The sequence below is a fragment of the Ictalurus furcatus genome, chromosome 28, assembly GCF_023375685.1.
Source record: "Ictalurus furcatus strain D&B chromosome 28, Billie_1.0, whole genome shotgun sequence".
NCBI classification, from domain to species: Eukaryota; Metazoa; Chordata; class Actinopteri; order Siluriformes; family Ictaluridae; genus Ictalurus; species Ictalurus furcatus.
The window spans coordinates 3,055,240-3,073,511 of record NC_071282.1 but is presented as its reverse complement, the minus strand read 5'-3'; the positions used below and the strand labels follow the sequence as shown (position 1 = coordinate 3,073,511).

The 18,272-nt window shown below is 36.7% G+C and overlaps 2 protein-coding genes and 1 long non-coding RNA gene across 5 annotated transcripts; 2 read left to right on the top strand and 1 right to left on the bottom strand.

Annotated features, from left to right (window-relative positions):
- Window positions 1-628: 628 nt before the first annotated feature.
- On the bottom strand, window positions 629-14,731 carry LOC128603428 (uncharacterized). Of its 3 annotated transcripts, XM_053617842.1 has the most exons (24): window positions 14,417-14,729; window positions 13,587-13,763; window positions 12,615-12,808; window positions 12,446-12,479; window positions 12,066-12,151; window positions 11,883-11,916; window positions 11,425-11,664; window positions 10,655-10,848; window positions 10,160-10,202; window positions 9,257-9,496; window positions 8,811-9,001; window positions 8,637-8,672; window positions 7,776-7,818; window positions 7,567-7,611; window positions 6,122-6,361; window positions 5,682-5,872; window positions 5,508-5,543; window positions 4,633-4,675; window positions 4,435-4,467; window positions 2,996-3,235; window positions 2,550-2,740; window positions 2,373-2,411; window positions 1,480-1,522; window positions 630-1,126 (listed from the first exon to the last, which is right to left on the bottom strand). In XM_053617842.1, exons 1-24 carry the CDS (start codon window positions 14,454-14,456, stop codon window positions 1,059-1,061), a joined length of 2,721 nt encoding a protein of 906 aa, XP_053473817.1. In that variant the 5' UTR covers window positions 14,457-14,729; the 3' UTR covers window positions 630-1,058. The 3 variants fall into 3 exon arrangements, with proteins under 3 accessions (XP_053473819.1, XP_053473817.1, XP_053473818.1); XM_053617843.1 differs by lacking the exons at window positions 9,257-9,496; window positions 10,160-10,202; window positions 10,655-10,848 and having other exon boundaries at window positions 14,417-14,730; XM_053617844.1 differs by lacking the exons at window positions 7,776-7,818; window positions 8,637-8,672; window positions 8,811-9,001; window positions 9,257-9,496 and having other exon boundaries at window positions 629-1,126; window positions 14,417-14,731.
- Window positions 9,475-10,847, top strand: LOC128603458 (uncharacterized). Its single transcript, XR_008385014.1, has 3 exons — window positions 9,475-10,113; window positions 10,190-10,318; window positions 10,715-10,847. It is a non-coding gene; the product is annotated as an uncharacterized LOC128603458 (long non-coding RNA).
- Window positions 14,732-15,440: 709 nt separating the features above from the next.
- znhit1 (zinc finger, HIT-type containing 1) lies at window positions 15,441-18,203 on the top strand. Its single transcript, XM_053617887.1, has 5 exons — window positions 15,441-15,485; window positions 15,832-16,002; window positions 16,537-16,616; window positions 17,222-17,391; window positions 18,065-18,203. Exons 1-5 carry the CDS (start codon window positions 15,464-15,466, stop codon window positions 18,084-18,086), a joined length of 465 nt encoding a protein of 154 aa, XP_053473862.1. The 5' UTR covers window positions 15,441-15,463; the 3' UTR covers window positions 18,087-18,203.
- The last annotated feature ends 69 nt before the right edge of the window (window positions 18,204-18,272 follow it).

Here is an 18,272-nt window from a genome sequence, read left to right as displayed (position 1 = left end):
ACCAGTTTCTCGGAAGCGACGTTTTTTTCCTCTTGATCATATGGGATGGAAACGGTGCTTTACTCGCAACTGTTTAATGCGATATTCCACATGAGATTCTTCCACAGGAGATGCACATGAGCAGGTGAGATTCTCCGTCTGTTTTTTTTTTGTTTTTTTAACATGGTGTGATAATCTTCAATTTTCATACCACGGTATACCCTGAAACCGGTATACCACTGCAGCCCTACTTGGACCTCGTATAGGCATTTACACACCTTGTTTTCCTGACTCAGCGTGAGAGGATGTTCATGTTTCAGTTTCAACCAATTAACTACATAATTAACCTAGAGGAAATGTTATGTTTGTACAGTTGTTTCAGTTCCTCCTGTCTTGTACAGAGTCTTATGAACAAATTGTTTAATCTTTCACGTTCCTCCTGTTTCACAGTTTACTGTACCACAAGTTATAGCTGCTATACAGCTGCTTTTTCACACTAGATATGGATACAAATTATGACATGTTGTTTAATTAATAAAACATTGTCAGTGATGGCCAGTTGCTGTGGTATAGGAGAAATAAACACTTCCAGATGTGCTGTTATAGGAAAATAATCAACTTTGGAGTGATAATAATAACTCCGGTCCCCATGAGGCTGCAACAGACCGCCTGTCATTAATATAGCAACACAGAGCTACAGGGTTTTATTCCTTATATATTTAATATTAAGCCATAATGCATATAATATTATTAAATCATGATATACTGCTTATTGTAATTATTCCTTATTTCATTGTATTTTATCTTAAAGTCCATTACAGTGTCCACGGATCATAAACAAGATTGAAGATAGTTGTAGGAAGAAGAGAGAGAGCCACAGATAAATGCGCGGTATGGAGAAAATAATAATTACTGAGCAGTATTCAGAACATTAAGTCATAATGCAGGCAGTAAGCGTTTTACATAATTTCACATCATTAAATCAAGCTTGAAACGTAATACATTTGTTTCTAAATATTTTCTTATTGCACCGCTGATTCACTAAATCTGTGTGTAGGAGAGCGCTCGTCAGAGATCCTTCAGGGTCGGGGAGATGGTCCAGGCAGGACATGTCCTTCTGTGGATTCATCATCATATTTTCTTTTTTCTATACTCATTTGCATGAAGAGAAATAAAGCAACTGTCACATCTAAAGCTTATGTTTAATTTGTTGTCATTTTGATCTATTGCTTATTATTATATTTGTGTGATAACTATCATCCTGGTTTTTTTATATTTACTCAGAGTATTATCAGGTAAGTAGTTTAAAAAAAAGCCACATACTGTCATGTTTCTATCTGAAAAAATCAACATTCATAGTCATATTAAAATGTTATGTATTTATGTTTGTCAGTAGTTTTCAGAAAATAAAGGATTCAGATGTTTTTCCCTGGCATAATGCTCCTGATTCCCAAGTTAATAGAACATATCTTAAATGAATTAATATCTTGTCATACTCACTGAGTCTGTCAAAGATTTCTTTCTTTTCAGTTTTTTTATCAACCTGCAAACACACACACACAAAAGCCACAGCTACAAAGGGTTGAACTCTGAACCTAAGGTACAGAACAACGAACAAACAGAAACACCAAGCAAACCACCAACAGCGGCAGTATTCAAGGTGATTTCTACATATTTCTAAAAGCAGTCTGTTTTTTAAAGTCACTAATGTAAATCTCTTTTTTGGGAGAATTCCATATAGCAAATGACCTCGGGAAGTTTCCAACAGAAATCCTTTTCCTGTTTTGATTGCTGTTTGTTACAGAGTCTTTAAGGTGATATGTTGATCATATTTAATAAGGTGTGGCCATGAATTAACATACAAGTTAAGTTTATAAATGAATCTATGAGGTTCTCATCTATCTATTCTCATTATTTCTCATTCATATATTTGTGACCATAAAATACTTGTGACTACTATTGTATTTTAATGTAGGTGAACATAAGAGAGCTCAGATGAATTGACCAAATATGGCCACAGGAAAATAAGCATGGAGATGTCTGATAATATTGCACTTCTTATAGCTATACTGGAGATACTAGTGTTGCATCTCCAGCGAATTCGCACATACAATAAACAGGATTTTGTTCCTGTTCACACCAAATAAGACCATGTGCTGAGTATGGCATTCCACAATATATTAAGTCATGAACACAAATTGTAATAATAATAATAATAATAATAATTATTATTATTATTATTATTATTATTATTATTATTATTATTATTATTATTCATGGCCAATAGATAGTTAATAATGGGCTGAAAGTACACATTTGTGCCCACACCTTACTAAAAAAAAATTAACATCAACTTCGATGTTCCAGAGTGTTTTAAAAGGTTTCCAACTTACTACATTAGACATAATTCCTTTCTTTGTCTTTGGAAATACCTGTTTATCAGAAGAAGAAAAAATAATAATAATTATATCAGTAAATACTAGAGGGTACCTCATCAAGTGCAACAATGGAAGGAAAGCTGGGAGATGTTCTGAAAATTTGACAAATTGAACTCGGAAAAGCAAACGTACCTGAGCAATCCACTCTGAAACGGAGTTAAAGCCCTCATTATTCTTTCTGCATCGCAGTAATCCCTGATCTTCATGGAACAGACAGTCGACTGTGATCGTATCGTCTCTCTTTACAGCTCTGCTGCTGTCTGGTACAACACACTCCGGATCAAACGTGTAATGAAGCACCACCAGAACTGCAGGTTTGTTACCTTTTCATGGAGATGTTTGAGAATGAGTTTAATGGATTCATCATTTCTGCATCATTAAACCAGTCACTGAACATTTACTTGAACTCAGAATTGATCCTTCACTAGCACAGAACCTTAAGCATTGAGGTGTTACTAAATATTTTATATATTTTTTTAAACATCTGGAAAATAGTCTACTGTTCAACAGAGGTATACTTGCTTGATCCCACAAATATGTTCAATAACAGAACTTCACTGGAATAATAAGTGTTTTACCTGGTAGGGTATTAAGAGTCATCACTGCTGCTTCAATGTCAGTTCCAGCTCGTGAAACAATAGGGCAGAAAACCAGAATGAAATCACTCTCCTCCACCTTCTGCACCTTCCGCAGACCTGGTATTACTTCCTGAAGTTTCCTCTCTATGCTCACATCATGTCCTAATGTCCTTCCAGTTATTAGAGTGAAGTGTTTGAGAACAGGTTGCTTCAACATCTTTTTAGCTGTATGGTCTTGAGCTAACGGAAATAAGTTGCAGAGTGCAAAGAAACACCAAATGATTGAACTTATAATGGGAGGAACACCTTTATGATGAATGATGCCTTTTGTGTCCCACTGATATTACATTTATAAATATGTGGGTAAAGGGTAAAAAAAAATATTAAAGACAGATTAAGTGTCTTTCTCACCGGCCTGTGTGCATGTTTCAGGTTAGTAACATAAAGCATTAATAAAACATAGAAAATCATCCATCCATCTTCTATACCGCTTTATCCTTTTCAGGGTCGCGGGGAAACCTGGAGCCTATCCCAGGGAGCATGGGGAACAAGGCGGGGTACACCCTGGACAGGGTGCCAGTACATCACAAGGCACAATCACATACACACTCACACACCCATTCGTACACTACGGACACTTTAGACACGCCAATCAGCCTACCATGCATGTCTTTGGACTGGGGAGGAAACCGGAGTACCCGGAGGAAACCCCCGCAACACGGGGAGAACATGCAAACTCCACACACACAGGGCCACGGTGGGAATCGAACCCCCGACCCTGGAGGCGTGAGGAGAACGTGCTAACCACTAAGCCACCGCGCGCCCCCACATAGAAAATCACTTTTCCTTTAAATATAAACATTAAAATACTCCACAAATCGTATTAGTTTATTATTAATGTATAAATCAGTAGAACATCGGATTCCTGAAACACCCTTTTCCATCGCAGGTTATGAAGAAATGCACATTTTAGATCCACTGCATTCACTCAACCCTGTCACCCGAACACATTCACCCCTATGAAATATTTGGAATATTCAACAAGTCACATGTTCAACAGGAAGTTGTGAAATCTGAGTTTTCTTAAGAGTTTGGGAAAAAGAAAAATGCTGTCTCTGTCTTTTTTCTTTATTTCTAGTGAATGCTTGCAAATATGCTGAAACCTTCACAACAATCTTAAAGTAATAACCCCACCTGCACCCAAATAAATAAATAAATCTGCAGTACCTTGTCACGATTTCCCCTCGTGCTAGCACTGGAGCACACAGCGCGCTCCGAAGAGCAAGAAATAAAGCAACTGTCACATCTAAAACTTAGGATTAATTTGTTGTCTTTTTGATCTATTGCTTATTATTATATTTGTGTGATAACTATCATCCTGGGTTTTTATATTTACTCAGAGTATTATCAGGTAAATAGTTTAAAAAAAAGTCACATACTGTCAGGTTGGTTGAACCAATCCATCCAACTATCTGAAACAAATCAACATTCATAGTCATATTAAAATGTTATGTATTTATGTTTGTCAGTAGTTTTCAGAAAATAAAGGATTCAGATGTTTTTCCCTGGCATAACACTCCTGATTCCCAGGTTAATAGAAACATATCTTAGATGAATTAATATCTTGTCATACTCACTGGATCTGTCCGATTGTTTATTCATTTCAGTTTTTTTATCAACCTGCAAACACACACACACAATCCACAGCTACAAAGGGTTGAACTCTGAACCTAAGGTACAGAACAACGAACAAACAGAAACACCAAGCAAACCACCAACAGCGGCAGTATTTCAAGGTGATTTCTACATATTTCTAAAAATCAGTCTGTTTTTTAAAGTCACTAATGTAAATCTCTATTTTGGGAGAATTTTAGGAGAATTCCACATAGGGAGTGACCTCGGGAAGTTTCTAACAGAAATCCTTTTCCTGTTTTGAATGCTGTTTGTTACAGAGTCTTTAAGGTGATATGTTGATCATATTTAATCAGGTGTGGCCATGAATTAACATACAAGTTAAGTTTATAAATGAATCTATGAGGTTCTCATCTATCTATTCTCATTATTTCTCATTCATATATTTGTGACCATAAAATACTTGTGGCTACTATTGTATTTTAATGTAGGTGAACATAAGAGAGCTCAGATGAATTGACCAAATATGGCCACAGGAAAATAAGCATGGAGATGTCTGATAATATTACACTTCTTATAGCTATACTGGAGATACTAGTGTTGCATCTCCAGCGAATTCGCACATACAATAAACAGGATTTTGTTCCTGTTCACACCAAATAAGACCATGTGCTGAGTATGGCATTCCACAATATATTAAGTCATGAACACAAATTGTAATAATAATAATAATAATAATAATAATAATAATAATAATACATGCCCAATAGATAGTTAATAATGGCCTGAAAGTACACATTTGTGCCCACACCTTACTAAAAAAAAATTAACATCAACTTCGATGTTCCAGAGTGTTTTAAAAGGTTTCCATCTTACTTACATTAGACATAATTCCTTTCTTTGTCTTTGGAAATACCTGTTTATCAGGAGAAGAAAAAATAATAATAATTATATCTGTAAATACTAGAGGGTACCTCATCAAGTGCAACAATGGAAGGAAAGCTGGGAGATGTTCTGAAAATTTGACAAATTGAACTCAGAAAAGCAAACGTACCTGAGCAATCCACTCTGAAACGGAGTTAAAGCCCTCATTATTCTTTCTGCATTGCAGTAATCCCTGATCTTCATGGAACAGACAGTCGACTGCGATCGTATTCTCTCTCTTTACAGCTCTGCTGCTGTCTGGTACAACACACTCCGGATCAAACGTGTGATGAAGCACCACCAGAACTGCAGGTTTGTTACCTTTTCATGGAGATGTTTGAGAATGAGTTTAATGGATTCATCATTTCTGCATCATTAAACCGGTCACTGAACATTTACTTGAACTCAGAATTGATCATTCACTAGCACAGAACCTTAAACACTGAGGTGTTACTAAATTTTTTTTAAAAAAACATCTGGAAAATAGTCTACTGTTCAACAGAGCTATACTTGCTTGATCCCACATATATGTTCAATAACAGAACTTTATTGGAATAATAAGTGTTTTACCTGGTAGGGTATTAAGAGTCATCACTGCTGCTTCAATGTCAGTTCCAGCTTGAGAAACAATAGGGCAGAAAACCAGAATGAAATCACTCTCCTCCACCTTCTGCACCTTCCGCAGACCTGGTATTACTTCCTGAAGTTTCCTCTCTATGCCCACTTCATGTCCAAATGTCTTTCCAGTTATTAGAGTGAAGTGTTTGAGAACAGGTTGCTTCAACATCTTTTTAGCTGTATGGTCTTGATCTAACGGAAATAAGTTGCAGAGTGCAGAGAAACACCAAATGATTGAACTTATAATGGGAGGAACACCTTTATGATGAATGATGCCTTTTGTGTCCCACTGATATTACATTTATAAATATGTGGGTAAAGGGTAAAAAAAAATATTAAAGACAGATTAAGTGTCTTTCTCACCGGCCTGTGTGCATGTTTCAGGTTAGTAACATAAAGCATTAATAAAACATAGAAAATCATCCATCCATCTTCTATACCGCTTTATCCTTTTCAGGGTCGCGGGGAAACCTGGAGCCTATCCCAGGGAGCATGGGGAACAAGGCGGGGTACACCCTGGACAGGGTGCCAGTACATCACAAGGCACAATCACATACACACTCACACACCCATTCGTACACTACGGACACTTTAGACACGCTAATCAGCCTACCATGGATCTTTGGACTGGGGAGGAAACCGGAGTACCCGGAGGAAACCCCCGCAACACGGGGAGAACATGCAAACTCCACACACACAGGGCCACGGTGGGAATCGAACCCCCGACCCTGGAGGCGTGAGGAGAACGTGCTAACCACTAAGCCACCGTGCGCCCCCACATAGAAAATCACTTTTCCTTTAAATATAAACATTAAAATACTCCACAAATCGTATTAGTTTATTATTAATGTATAAATCAGTAGAACATCGGATTCCTGAAACACCCTTTTCCATCGCAGGTTATGAAGAAATGCACATTTTAGATCCACTGCATTCACTCAACCCTGTCACCCGAACACATTCACCCCTATGAAATATTTGGAATATTCAACAAGTCACATGTTCAACAGGAAGTTGTGTAATCTGAGTTTTCTTAAGAGTTTGGGAAAAAGAAAAATGCTGTCTCTGTCTTTTTTCTTTATTTCTAGTGAATGCTTGCAAATATGCTGAAACCTTCACAACAATCTTAAAGTAATAACCCCACCTGCACCCAAATAAATAAATAAATAAATAAATCTGCAGTACCTTGTCACGATTTCCCCTCGTGCTAGCACTGGAGCACACAGCGCGCTCCGAAGAGCAAGAAATAAAGCAACTGTCACATCTAAAACTTAGGATTAATTTGTTGTCTTTTTGATCTATTGCTTATTATTATATTTGTGTGATAACTATCATCCTGGGTTTTTATATTTACTCAGAGTATTATCAGGTAAATAGTTTAAAAAAAAGTCACATACTGTCAGGTTGGTTGAACCAATCCATCCAACTGGAGACTTGTCTTTCTGAAAAAAATCAACATTCATAGTCATATTAAAATGTTATGTATTTATGTTTGTCAGTAGTTTTCAGAAAATAAAGGATTCAGATGTTTTTCCCTGGCATAATGCTCCTGATTCCCAGGTTAATAGAACATATCTTAGATGAATTAATATCTTGTCATACTCACTGGATCTGTCCGATTGTTTATTCATTTCAGTTTTTTTATCAACCTGCAAACACACACACACAATCCACAGCTACAAAGGGTTGAACTCTGAACCTAAGGTACAGAACAACAAACAAACAGAAACACCAAGCAAACCACCAACAGCGGCAGTATTTCAAGGTGATTTCTACATATTTCTAAAATCAGTCTGTTTTTTTAAAGTCACTAATGTAAATCTCTATCTTGGGAGAATTTTGGGAGAATTCCACATAGGGAGTGACCTCGGGAAGTTTCCAACAGAAATCCTTTTCCTGTTTTGATTGCTGTTTGTTACAAAGTCTTTAAGGTGATATGTTGATCATATTTAATCAGGTGTGGCCATGAATTAACATACAAGTTAAGTTTATAAATGAATCTATGAGGTTCTCATCTATCTATTCTCATTATTTCTCATTCATATATTTGTGACCATAAAATACTTGTGGCTACTATTGTATTTTAATGTAGGTGAACATAAGAGAGCTCAGATGAATTGACCAAATATGGCCACAGGAAAATAAGCATGGAGATGTCTGATAATATTGCACTTCTTATAGCTATACTGGAGACACTAGTGTTGCATCTCCAGCGAATTCGCACATACAATAAACAGGATTTTGTTCCTGTTCACACCAAATAAGACCATGTGCTGAGTATGGCATTCCACAATATATTAAGTCATGAACACAAATTGTAATAATAATAATAATAATAATAATACATGCCCAATAGATAGTTAATAATGGCCTGAAAGTACACATTTGTGCCCACACCTTACAAAAAAAAAAATTAACATCAACTTCGAGGCTCCAGAGTGTTTTAAAAGGTTTCCATCTTACTTACATTAGACATAATTCCTTTCTTTGTCTTTGGAAATACCTGTTTATCAGAAGAAGAAAAAATAATAATAATTATATCTGTAAATACTAGAGGGTACCTCATCAAGTGCAACAATGGAAGGAAAGCTGGGAGATGTTCTGAAAATTTGAGAAATTGAACTCAGAAAAGCAAACGTACCTGAGCAATCCACTCTGAAACGGAGTTAAAGCCCTCATTATTCTTTCTGCATTGCAGTAATCCCTGATCTTCATGGAACAGACAGTTGACTGTGATCGTATTCTCTCTCTTTACAGCTCTGCTGCTGTCTGGTACAACACACTCCGGATCAAACGTGTGATGAAGCACCACCAGAACTGCAGGTTTGTTACCTTTTCATGGAGATGTTTGAGAATGAGTTTAATGGATTCATCATTTCTGCATCATTAAACCAGTCACTGAACATTTACTTGAACTCAGAATTGATCCTTCACTAGCACAGAACCTTAAGCATTGAGGTGTTACTAAATATTTTATATATTTTTTTAAACATCTGGAAAATAGTCTACTGTTCAACAGAGCTATACTTGCTTGATCCCACATATATGTTCAATAACAGAACTTTATTGGAATAATAAGTGTTTTACCTGATAGGGTATTAAGAGTCATCACTGCTGCTTCAATGTCAATTCCAGCTCGTGAAACAATAGGGCAGAAAACCAGAATGAAATCACTCTCCTCCACCTTCTGCACCTTCTGCAGACCTGGTATTACTTCCTGAAGTTTCCTCTCTATGCCCATTTCATGTCCTAATGTCTTTCCAGTTATTAGAGTGAAGTGTTTGAGAACAGGTTGCTTCAACATCTTTTTAGTCGTATGGTCTTGAGCTAACGGAAATAAGTTGCAGAGTGAAGAGAAACACCAAATGATTAAACTTATACAGTGGCAAGAAAAAGTATGTGAAACTTTAGGAATTTCATGGTTTTCTGAATAAATTTGTAATAAAATGTGATCTGATCTTCATCTAAGTCAAGGCTTACATCTGGTTAGCTGTATGGTCTTGAGCTAACGGAAATAAGTTGCAGACTGAAGAGAAACACCAAATGATTGAATTTATAATGGGAGTAACACCTTTATGATGAATGATGCATTTTGTGTCCCACTGATATTACATTTATAAATATGTGTGTAAAGGGTAAAAAAAAAAATTAAGACGGATAAAGTGTCTTTCTCACCGGCCTGTGTGCATGTTTCAGGTAAGTAACTTAAAACATTAATAAAACATAGAAACCCACTTTTCCTTTCAATATAAACATTAAAATACTCCACAAATCGTATTAGTTTATTATTAATGTATAAATCTGTAGAACATCTGATTCCTGAAACACCCTTTTCCATCGCAGGTTATGAAGAAATGCACATTTTAGATCCACTGCCTTCACTCAACCCTGTCACCCGAACACATTCAGATGTTTTTCCCTGGCATAATGCTCCTGATTCCCAGGTTAATAGAATAAATCTTAAATGAATTAATATCTTGTCATACTCACTGGATCTGTCAATGTTTTCATTCTTTTCAGTTTTTTTATCAACCTGCAAACACACACACAAAATCCACAGCTACAAAGGGTTGAACTCTGAATCTAAGGTACAGAACAACGAACAAACAGAAACACCAAGCAAACCACCAACAGCAGCAGTATTTCAAGGTGATTTCTACATATTTCTAAAATCAGTCTGTTTTTTAAAAGTCACTAATGTAATTCTCTATTTTGGGAGAATTTTGGGAGAATTCCACATAGGGAGTGACCTCAGGAAGTTTCCAACAGAAATCCTTTTCCTGTGTTGAATGCTGATTGTTACAGAGTCTTTAAGGTGATATGTTGATCATATTTAATAAGGTGTGGCCATGAATTAATGAATGAAAAAAGAATAATCATTATATCAGTAAATACTAGAGGGTATCTAGTCAAGTGCAACAATGGTAGGAAAACTGGGAGATGTTCTGAAAATTTGAGAAATTGAACTCGGAAAAGCAAACGTACCTGAGTCTTAATCCACTCTGAAACAGAGTTAAAGCCCTCATTATTCTTTCTGCATTGCAGTAATCCCTGATGTTCATGGAACAGACAGTCGACTGTGATCGTATCGTCTCTCTTTACAGCTCTGCTGCTGTCTGGTACAACACACTCCGGATCAAACGTGTGATGAAGCGCCACCAGAACTGCAGGCTTGTTACCTTTTGAGAGAGACATTTGAGTTTAGTGGATTTATCATTTCTGCATCATTAAATCATTCATTGTAAAATTTACTTGAACTAGCACAGGCTGTTAAGCACTGTTATGTCACTGTTTATTTTGGATCAGAACATCTGGAAAAATACAAGGTCCCAGTTCCAGATTTTCAGTTGGAATTAATTCAATTGCATGACGACCCTCTAAACTTTACCTATTCCATAAATAAGAAAGCAAAAGTTTTTCATATGGTAACGTTAACTTTGGTCAAATATAAAAGGTAAATAAACTTAACAACACTCAGAATGAAGACAAATGAGGTTATGTTATATTTTCTCTTTAGCTTCTCTTTATTTTATGTTTATAATTGATGCCTGCTGAGGCCCCATCCTGCCCGAACAAATGGATTAATAACAAAGTTGATCAAACCTGTCATTCAAAACTTACGCCTTACATCACATACAACACATCAAAAAAATCAATACTGTCTCACACAAGTGCCAATAAACCAGTTTAGGCTGCCGTTCAACAGAGCTATACATTCTTGATTCTACATACATGTGTAATAATAAGTGTTTTACCTGGTAGGGTATTAAGCATCTTCACTGCTGCTTCAATGTCAATTCCAGCTCGTGAAACAATAGGGCAGAAAATCAGAATGAAATCACTCTCCTCCAAATTCCGCACCTTCTGCAGACCTGGTATTACTTCCTGAAGTTTCCTCTCTATGCCCACATCATGTCCTAATGTGTTTCCAGTTATTAGAGTGAAGTGTTTGAGAACAGGTTGCTTCAACATCTGGTTAGCAGTATGGTCTTGAGCTAACAGAAATAAGTTGCAGAGTGCAGAGAAACACCAAATGATTGAACTTATAATGGAAGTAACACCTTTATGATGAATGATGCCTTTTGTGTCCCACCGATATTACATTTATAAATACGTGGGTAAAGTAAGGGTTAAAAAAATTAAAGACAGATAAAGTGTCTTTCTCACCGGCCTGTGTGCATGTTTCAGGTAAGTAAATTAAAACATTGCTTACTTGGATGTTTTCTTGGTGGCTTGTTCAAAATGCCCTGTAAAATATATTTAAAATATATAGATTTAAAAGCTCACCCTATTGAATTTTATTGTACTACAAACCAATTAATGTCTACTGCACTGGTAATCAAACTCAATCTGCAGAGTCACCTTTAGAAAAAAAGAAAAGAAACAAAAACCTCACATCATGTCCTAATGTGTTTTCAACCACCAGGGTGAAGTATTTTAGAAGAGCATGATTCAACATCTGGTTAACTGTATGGTCCTGATCTAAAGAAAAATAAATCACAGAGGGCAGAAAAACACCAAACGACCAGTCACCATAACATAATGCAGTATAAGTGATTCCTGGGACTATTTTATCTGTATTGCATGATTCAGGCTAATTATTGAACATTAAAAAAAAAGCCACTAGTATTTCAAGAGGCTAATAACTCAAGAGTTGCAAGGGTTTTGTTTAGTTTTTTTTTTTTTTAAATAATTCATTAAATTAACCAATTAAATAATTATTTATGTGCTGGTATTACATTGTATATAAAAACTGGCTGTAATAATGTGACTTACTTGGACTTCTACTTGGTGTTCTTTCCGAAATTGCCTGTAGAATATATTATTAGAACATTTTCAGCTGTTTTTGAGAGTTAAAATGTAAAGATTACCCTATTTAATTTTGTTGCACAACATCAAAATCAACAGAATTTTTGAAAGAAAAAGAAAGAAAGAAAATCCTCGCCTCAGGATGATACCAGTTTATAACTTGGGACAGTGCTTTATCATTTTGAGGACATTCCAGCAATCCCTGATCTTCATGGAACAGACAGTCGACTGTGATCGTATCGTCTCTCTTTACAGCTCTGCTGCTGTCTGGTACAACACACTCAGGATCAAACGTGTGATGAAGCACCACCAGAACTGCAGGTTTGTTACCTTTTCATGGAGATGTTTGAGAATGAGTTTAATGGATTCATCATTTCTGCATCATTAAACCGGTCACTGAACATTTATTTAAACTCACAACTTATCAGTCACTAGCACAAAACCTTAAGTGCTAAGGTGCTGTTATTTAATTTGGATTAGAAATAAATAAATAAATAAAAACTGGAAAAATACAAGGTCCCAATCTCAGATTTTCACCTGGAATTGATCTGATTAGAGGATATGATGTAAGCTTTAGTGAGTTTACAAAAGAGAAAGTGAAACTATATTCTATACTTTCATTTTTGATAAATATACATTGTAAGAAAAAAAACCCTTGGCAGTATTCAGAATGAAGAAAAAAGTTGTTTTGCCTTATTTTCCTGCCTAATTTTACTCTCTTACAATTTATGCATTTTCCTGGCACTAATGTAAGTAAGCTCCCTGCCTCAATATGTTCTCTGAAAAGTAAATAAATTGCATGAAATGGAATTAAATTATGAGATTTTTGAAATGTAAATAACTTACATTAAATATCAATTAAAATTTTTATTTAATAAGAATGTAAATTGATTGAATGTAAAAAAAAAAAAAGAAAGAGTCCATCGAAAAGACATTGGATTCTTGCAAACATGCTGAAACTTTTAGTCTTTAAAACCCGTGTTCTACACATATAGCACAACTAAAAATAAAAACTCTGATTTACTCAAGAGCTGATATGTGGCGTTTAGTCCATATAACTATACTTACTTGATCCCACACTGACTCATTGAAATACTGAGTGTTTTACCTGCTAGGGTATTAAGATTCTTCACTGCTTCTTCAATGTCAGTTCCAGCTTGTGAAACAACAGGACAGAAAACCAGAATGAAATCACTCTCCTCCACCTTCTGCACCTTCTGCAGACCTGGTATTTGTTCTTGAAGTATTCTCTCTATGCCCACATCATGTCCAAATGTGGTTTCAACTGTAAGAGGGAAGTGTTTTAGAACAGGGGTTCCCAAACCTTTCCAGGGCAAGGCCCCCCAAATGGCATTAACATTTGACCGAGGGCCCCCCTTTTGCAAGATGTCTTTAAAACACATTAAAAATACAGACTTCTGAATATATCCCCCTTTTTTTTAAATTAATAATTACATTATTAATACATCTTTACATTACATTACATTAGGAATTGATTGTGTGTGTGTGGTTGTCTGAGAGTGAGAATTTATTTTTCACACCAAATTGTTGAGACCCCCCCCCCCCCCGGCGCCCCCAGGCGGCCCCCACTTTGAAAACCCTGTTTCAACATCTGAATAGCTGTATGCTCATGAGCTATATATGTTAAACAACAGAAATTGGTCCTTCACAACAACCTTAACTTAAACTGAAGATGTAGCCTGAGATGGATTTACACACTTTAAATGAATTGCTGTCTTATTCACTGTTGAAAAAGGTTTTAAAAATACAAGGGCTAAATGTCACCCCAATCATTCGGGTTTTGTTTTTGTTTTTTTTTATATTTGAAAGGACTACCATCAGAAAACCAAATGACAAATTTTCACAGGAGAAAAATTAAAAACAGAACTTAAAATACCCGAACACAATTACTTTAAAAAGAAACATGATATAACATACCCATTGTCTGATCATTACCATTCTGGCCTGCTGTCGCCATATTCTTTAGTGACAAAAAAAAACAAATATTAAAATGGAAATATTCCTAAATAAGCTAAAATAACGACATTTGCTGTACGAGCTTCAGATGTTATTTGTTGATAAAGATCTTGCTTTCACTTTTGCTTCTGGAGCTGAAGGACCACTCATTTGTGCTATGTCGTAATGACACTGGCATTACCGCCCCCTGGCGGCCAACTGCGTTTTCCACTTATACAGAATTCATGACAAACCTGTTTCATGGGCTGTTTTTATACTTCACTCACCTCATTAAACTGACAATACAATATGGAGGATGCGCATTTGAGTTATAAAAGATATACGAGGTCATTCTTGGTCCTTAGCAAGACTTTTTTGTATTATTTAAACGCAACACATATAAAGATATATATCCTGTCCTGAATATTGTCATATATATTGTGTGTATATTAAAGTTACAAACAGCACCAAAAAGGGATGACGGAGATAAAATGATGACAAGATACAAGGATGACAGAGATATAATCATTAACAAACTAAAACATGCACAACTGTATAAAGCATTTATGTTATAATAACGTCATACATTTGAATAGCTTTAAGCTTTTCTGAAAGTGCTTGTTAGTGAGGCAAAATCGAATAAGAAAAGATCGATATATCATTATATAATAATAATAATAATAATAATAATAATAATAATAATAAGGGGAAGAAGAAGAAGAATATTAAATATATAATAAACGTATATATAAGATCAGTATATAGCATTTACCCAAAAAAAAAAAAACAACAACATTGTGTACTCAATATCCAAATCGTCTATATAAGAAGTAACATATTGCATCACATAACTTTAAAAGATTCGGATGTTGAATCCTACAAAAAAAGATTGTTACTTTCCTTCAACCTCAGCGTTTATCCTGAGACATTAAATCAGGTTAGGGAACTATTCAGAATACAATCGCGGTGGCTTTTACGAAACGCATCTGATTTGTCCTCTTTGGGTCGCCGTAGAGACAGTTCTGGAAAATGGCGGAGAAGAAAATAGCAGGTAGGTGTGTCGATGTTCTGTGTGTTTGTTTATTCTGTCCAGCTACTGTTGATAACATGGCTTCTATAATCTGTATAAATGGTTGTTAGCTAGCTAGGTAAAGTAATCTTTAAACTGTAGCGCGCTTGTTTTTTTGCTAATAATAATAATAATGCTAATCCGTTAGCCAGATTGTTTAGTCAGTACTAATGAACCCGGGTTTTAAACGCTAGCTGAATCATCTCACTAATATAACAGCAAAATTAAATGTTTTATCGATGTACATGACTTTACGTTTATGTTAAAACAACAACAACAACAACAACAACAACTCCTCCTACTGTATGTGATGTTTGTGTTCCCTCAGTGCGTTCTCAGGACCCGAGCCAGCGGCGCGTGCTGGATGTAGCGACTCGGCAGCGGAGGCTCACGCGGCAGCTCGAGGCGCTCGAGAAGGACAACTTCCAGGACGACCCGCACGCGAGCCTCCCACCGCCGGTGAAGCGCCTGCCGCATTTCGACGAGAGTGACGAACCCGGTACAGACGCGTTCACACTTCTCCGGTTCTGCCTCTTAATATGATTATAAAAACACGTTCCCAGCGCGTGCTTCCGTTTTTACAGTTTTATGCCTTTTCGCACGTGAACCTGACCTACAGCTCATGTTGGAGTAGGGCTGTTGCGGTTTCTTATGATAACCTAGTCTTAAAAAATATCACGGTTTTATGGTATCATGGTAAAGGTGATTTAAAAACTCCATATCGTACACAAAGTTTCCAGTGGAACAGAGCGTTCTGGACCAAATTCCTTCGTAAGAGTGCTTATGATAAAAAAAAAAAATCAGTAATGATGTGATAATACAAACACTGATGTGTCGTCAAAACATTTTGAAGTTCCAAGAGTGTAAACGTGCTCTTTCGCCATGCGTCTCCTGACTGAGACTGGAGGTGCTCGTAGAGACTTCCAGACATATTCCTATATATGTTCACACGTGAGATCTCGTAGTAGATGATTTGTGCCTTTACGCCTTTTCTTTAGCGTGACACGTCTGTGTTTTTGTCGTGACTCGTAAGGAAAACGGAGGAAGAAGACCAGAGGTGATCATTTCAAGCAGCGTTTCCGGAAAAACTTCCAGGCCCTGCTCGAGGAGGAGGTGAGGCATTGAACACAAACTCCGCCCTGTGTATGGAATAGTGTTTACGCCCAAATCCGACAGAGTTGATGCAACTAATTAAGCTGGAATAGGTTTGGAACTGAATTCCGGAGGAAGTTAGATCACCTTATTTATTTACTATTTTAGGTTTGTGTAAAGTTGAGGTGCTAAAGTATGTTTTAGGCAGAAAAATAAACTTGGGCAGTTTTTGGCCATCTAAATAAATTTAAAAAAGCACTCTCTGAAAGAGAAAGAAAGACAGACCGTAGGGGTCATTTGAGCAGTTAAAGAACAGAAAGAAAGAACGACATGAGTGAAGGAAACAACGCAAAAATCAATGAAGGCAAGTGAGAAAGGCAGAAAGCAACAAAGAAAGGAAAGCTGGGAACGAGGAAATGAAAGAAAAGAAGAAGCGATTGACGGATGGAAGAAAAAAAAGAACGTATGGGTGAAAAAAATCAGAAATTAAGACCGCTTTGAATAAACGCATGCAGGGAATGATTAAGGAAAGGGATTACAGATGAGCTGTAGCAGACGATTTTACATTTTTTTTTGGTTTTAAATATGAGTGAGGTTTTAATTCTCTCCCATTTTCCTCTGTCCAGGAGTTGAGTGTGAGCGAGGGTCCGAACTACCTGACGGCGTGCGCCGAGCCGTCGAAGCTCCCTCAGCGTCACTTCTGTGCCGTGTGCGGCTTCCCCTCCAACTACACCTGCGTGTCCTGTGGTGCGCGCTACTGCTGCGTACGCTGCTTAGCGACACATCACGAGACCAGGTAACGCACACGAGGTTACCGTGTATGAAACGGATCGCATCGGCGATCAGAAACATCAGACATCGCTTGACGTTTCGTTCTCAGCATTATAACCATACTGCTTGTGCAAGACTCGCAGAACAAGATACTTTCAAGATTTTTTAGACAGGTGCACTTAAGCCTAGAAATGTAGGCCTGTTTTCAGACTAATATATTGCCACGCTACCATGTTATTAATATTAATACTATCACTGTGAGGGCTAGCAGGTGGAACGTCTACATGAACCCGCCCTTCAAGAAGAAGATCTGATTTATACCATTCATTTAAACCATACCAGGACTTCTACCATCATTTTAAACCTTATTTAAACCACTAGTTGGAACAATAACCATTTTTTCAAATTTAGTGCAAATTTATATTTTTAATCACATTGTCTTTGTCCAAAATATCAAGATTTGTGAATATTTAATACAACAAGCTCTTTACGCTTCCATACTATATATACATTTCACACTGGGTGAAGCATAAAAAAAAATGGACGCCTACTTCACATTTATGTTTTGCCATTGCAGTTTGTGAGTGACAGTCAAAGTTCTAACAATCTGCCACATTGTCAGACTCTCTGGTTCTCCAGGCTGCACCTTGACACGTATTCTCCTTTGTCTTCTTTTTTTTTTTTTTTTGGTTTATCAGATGTCTGAAGTGGACCGTATGATCCTGCACACGATGAGTGAAAACCCACTTCACCCTGGATCGCCTTAGAATTAAAACTGTGTGTTGGGCTACAGTGCTGATGGACTGAGAACCCTGGATTTTTTTTAGCGTCTTCGTGTATAACTACGGCCTGAGGAGAAACCGGGTTCCTCGCTGCAGTGTGGGATGAACTACTTAGCCCGATGAC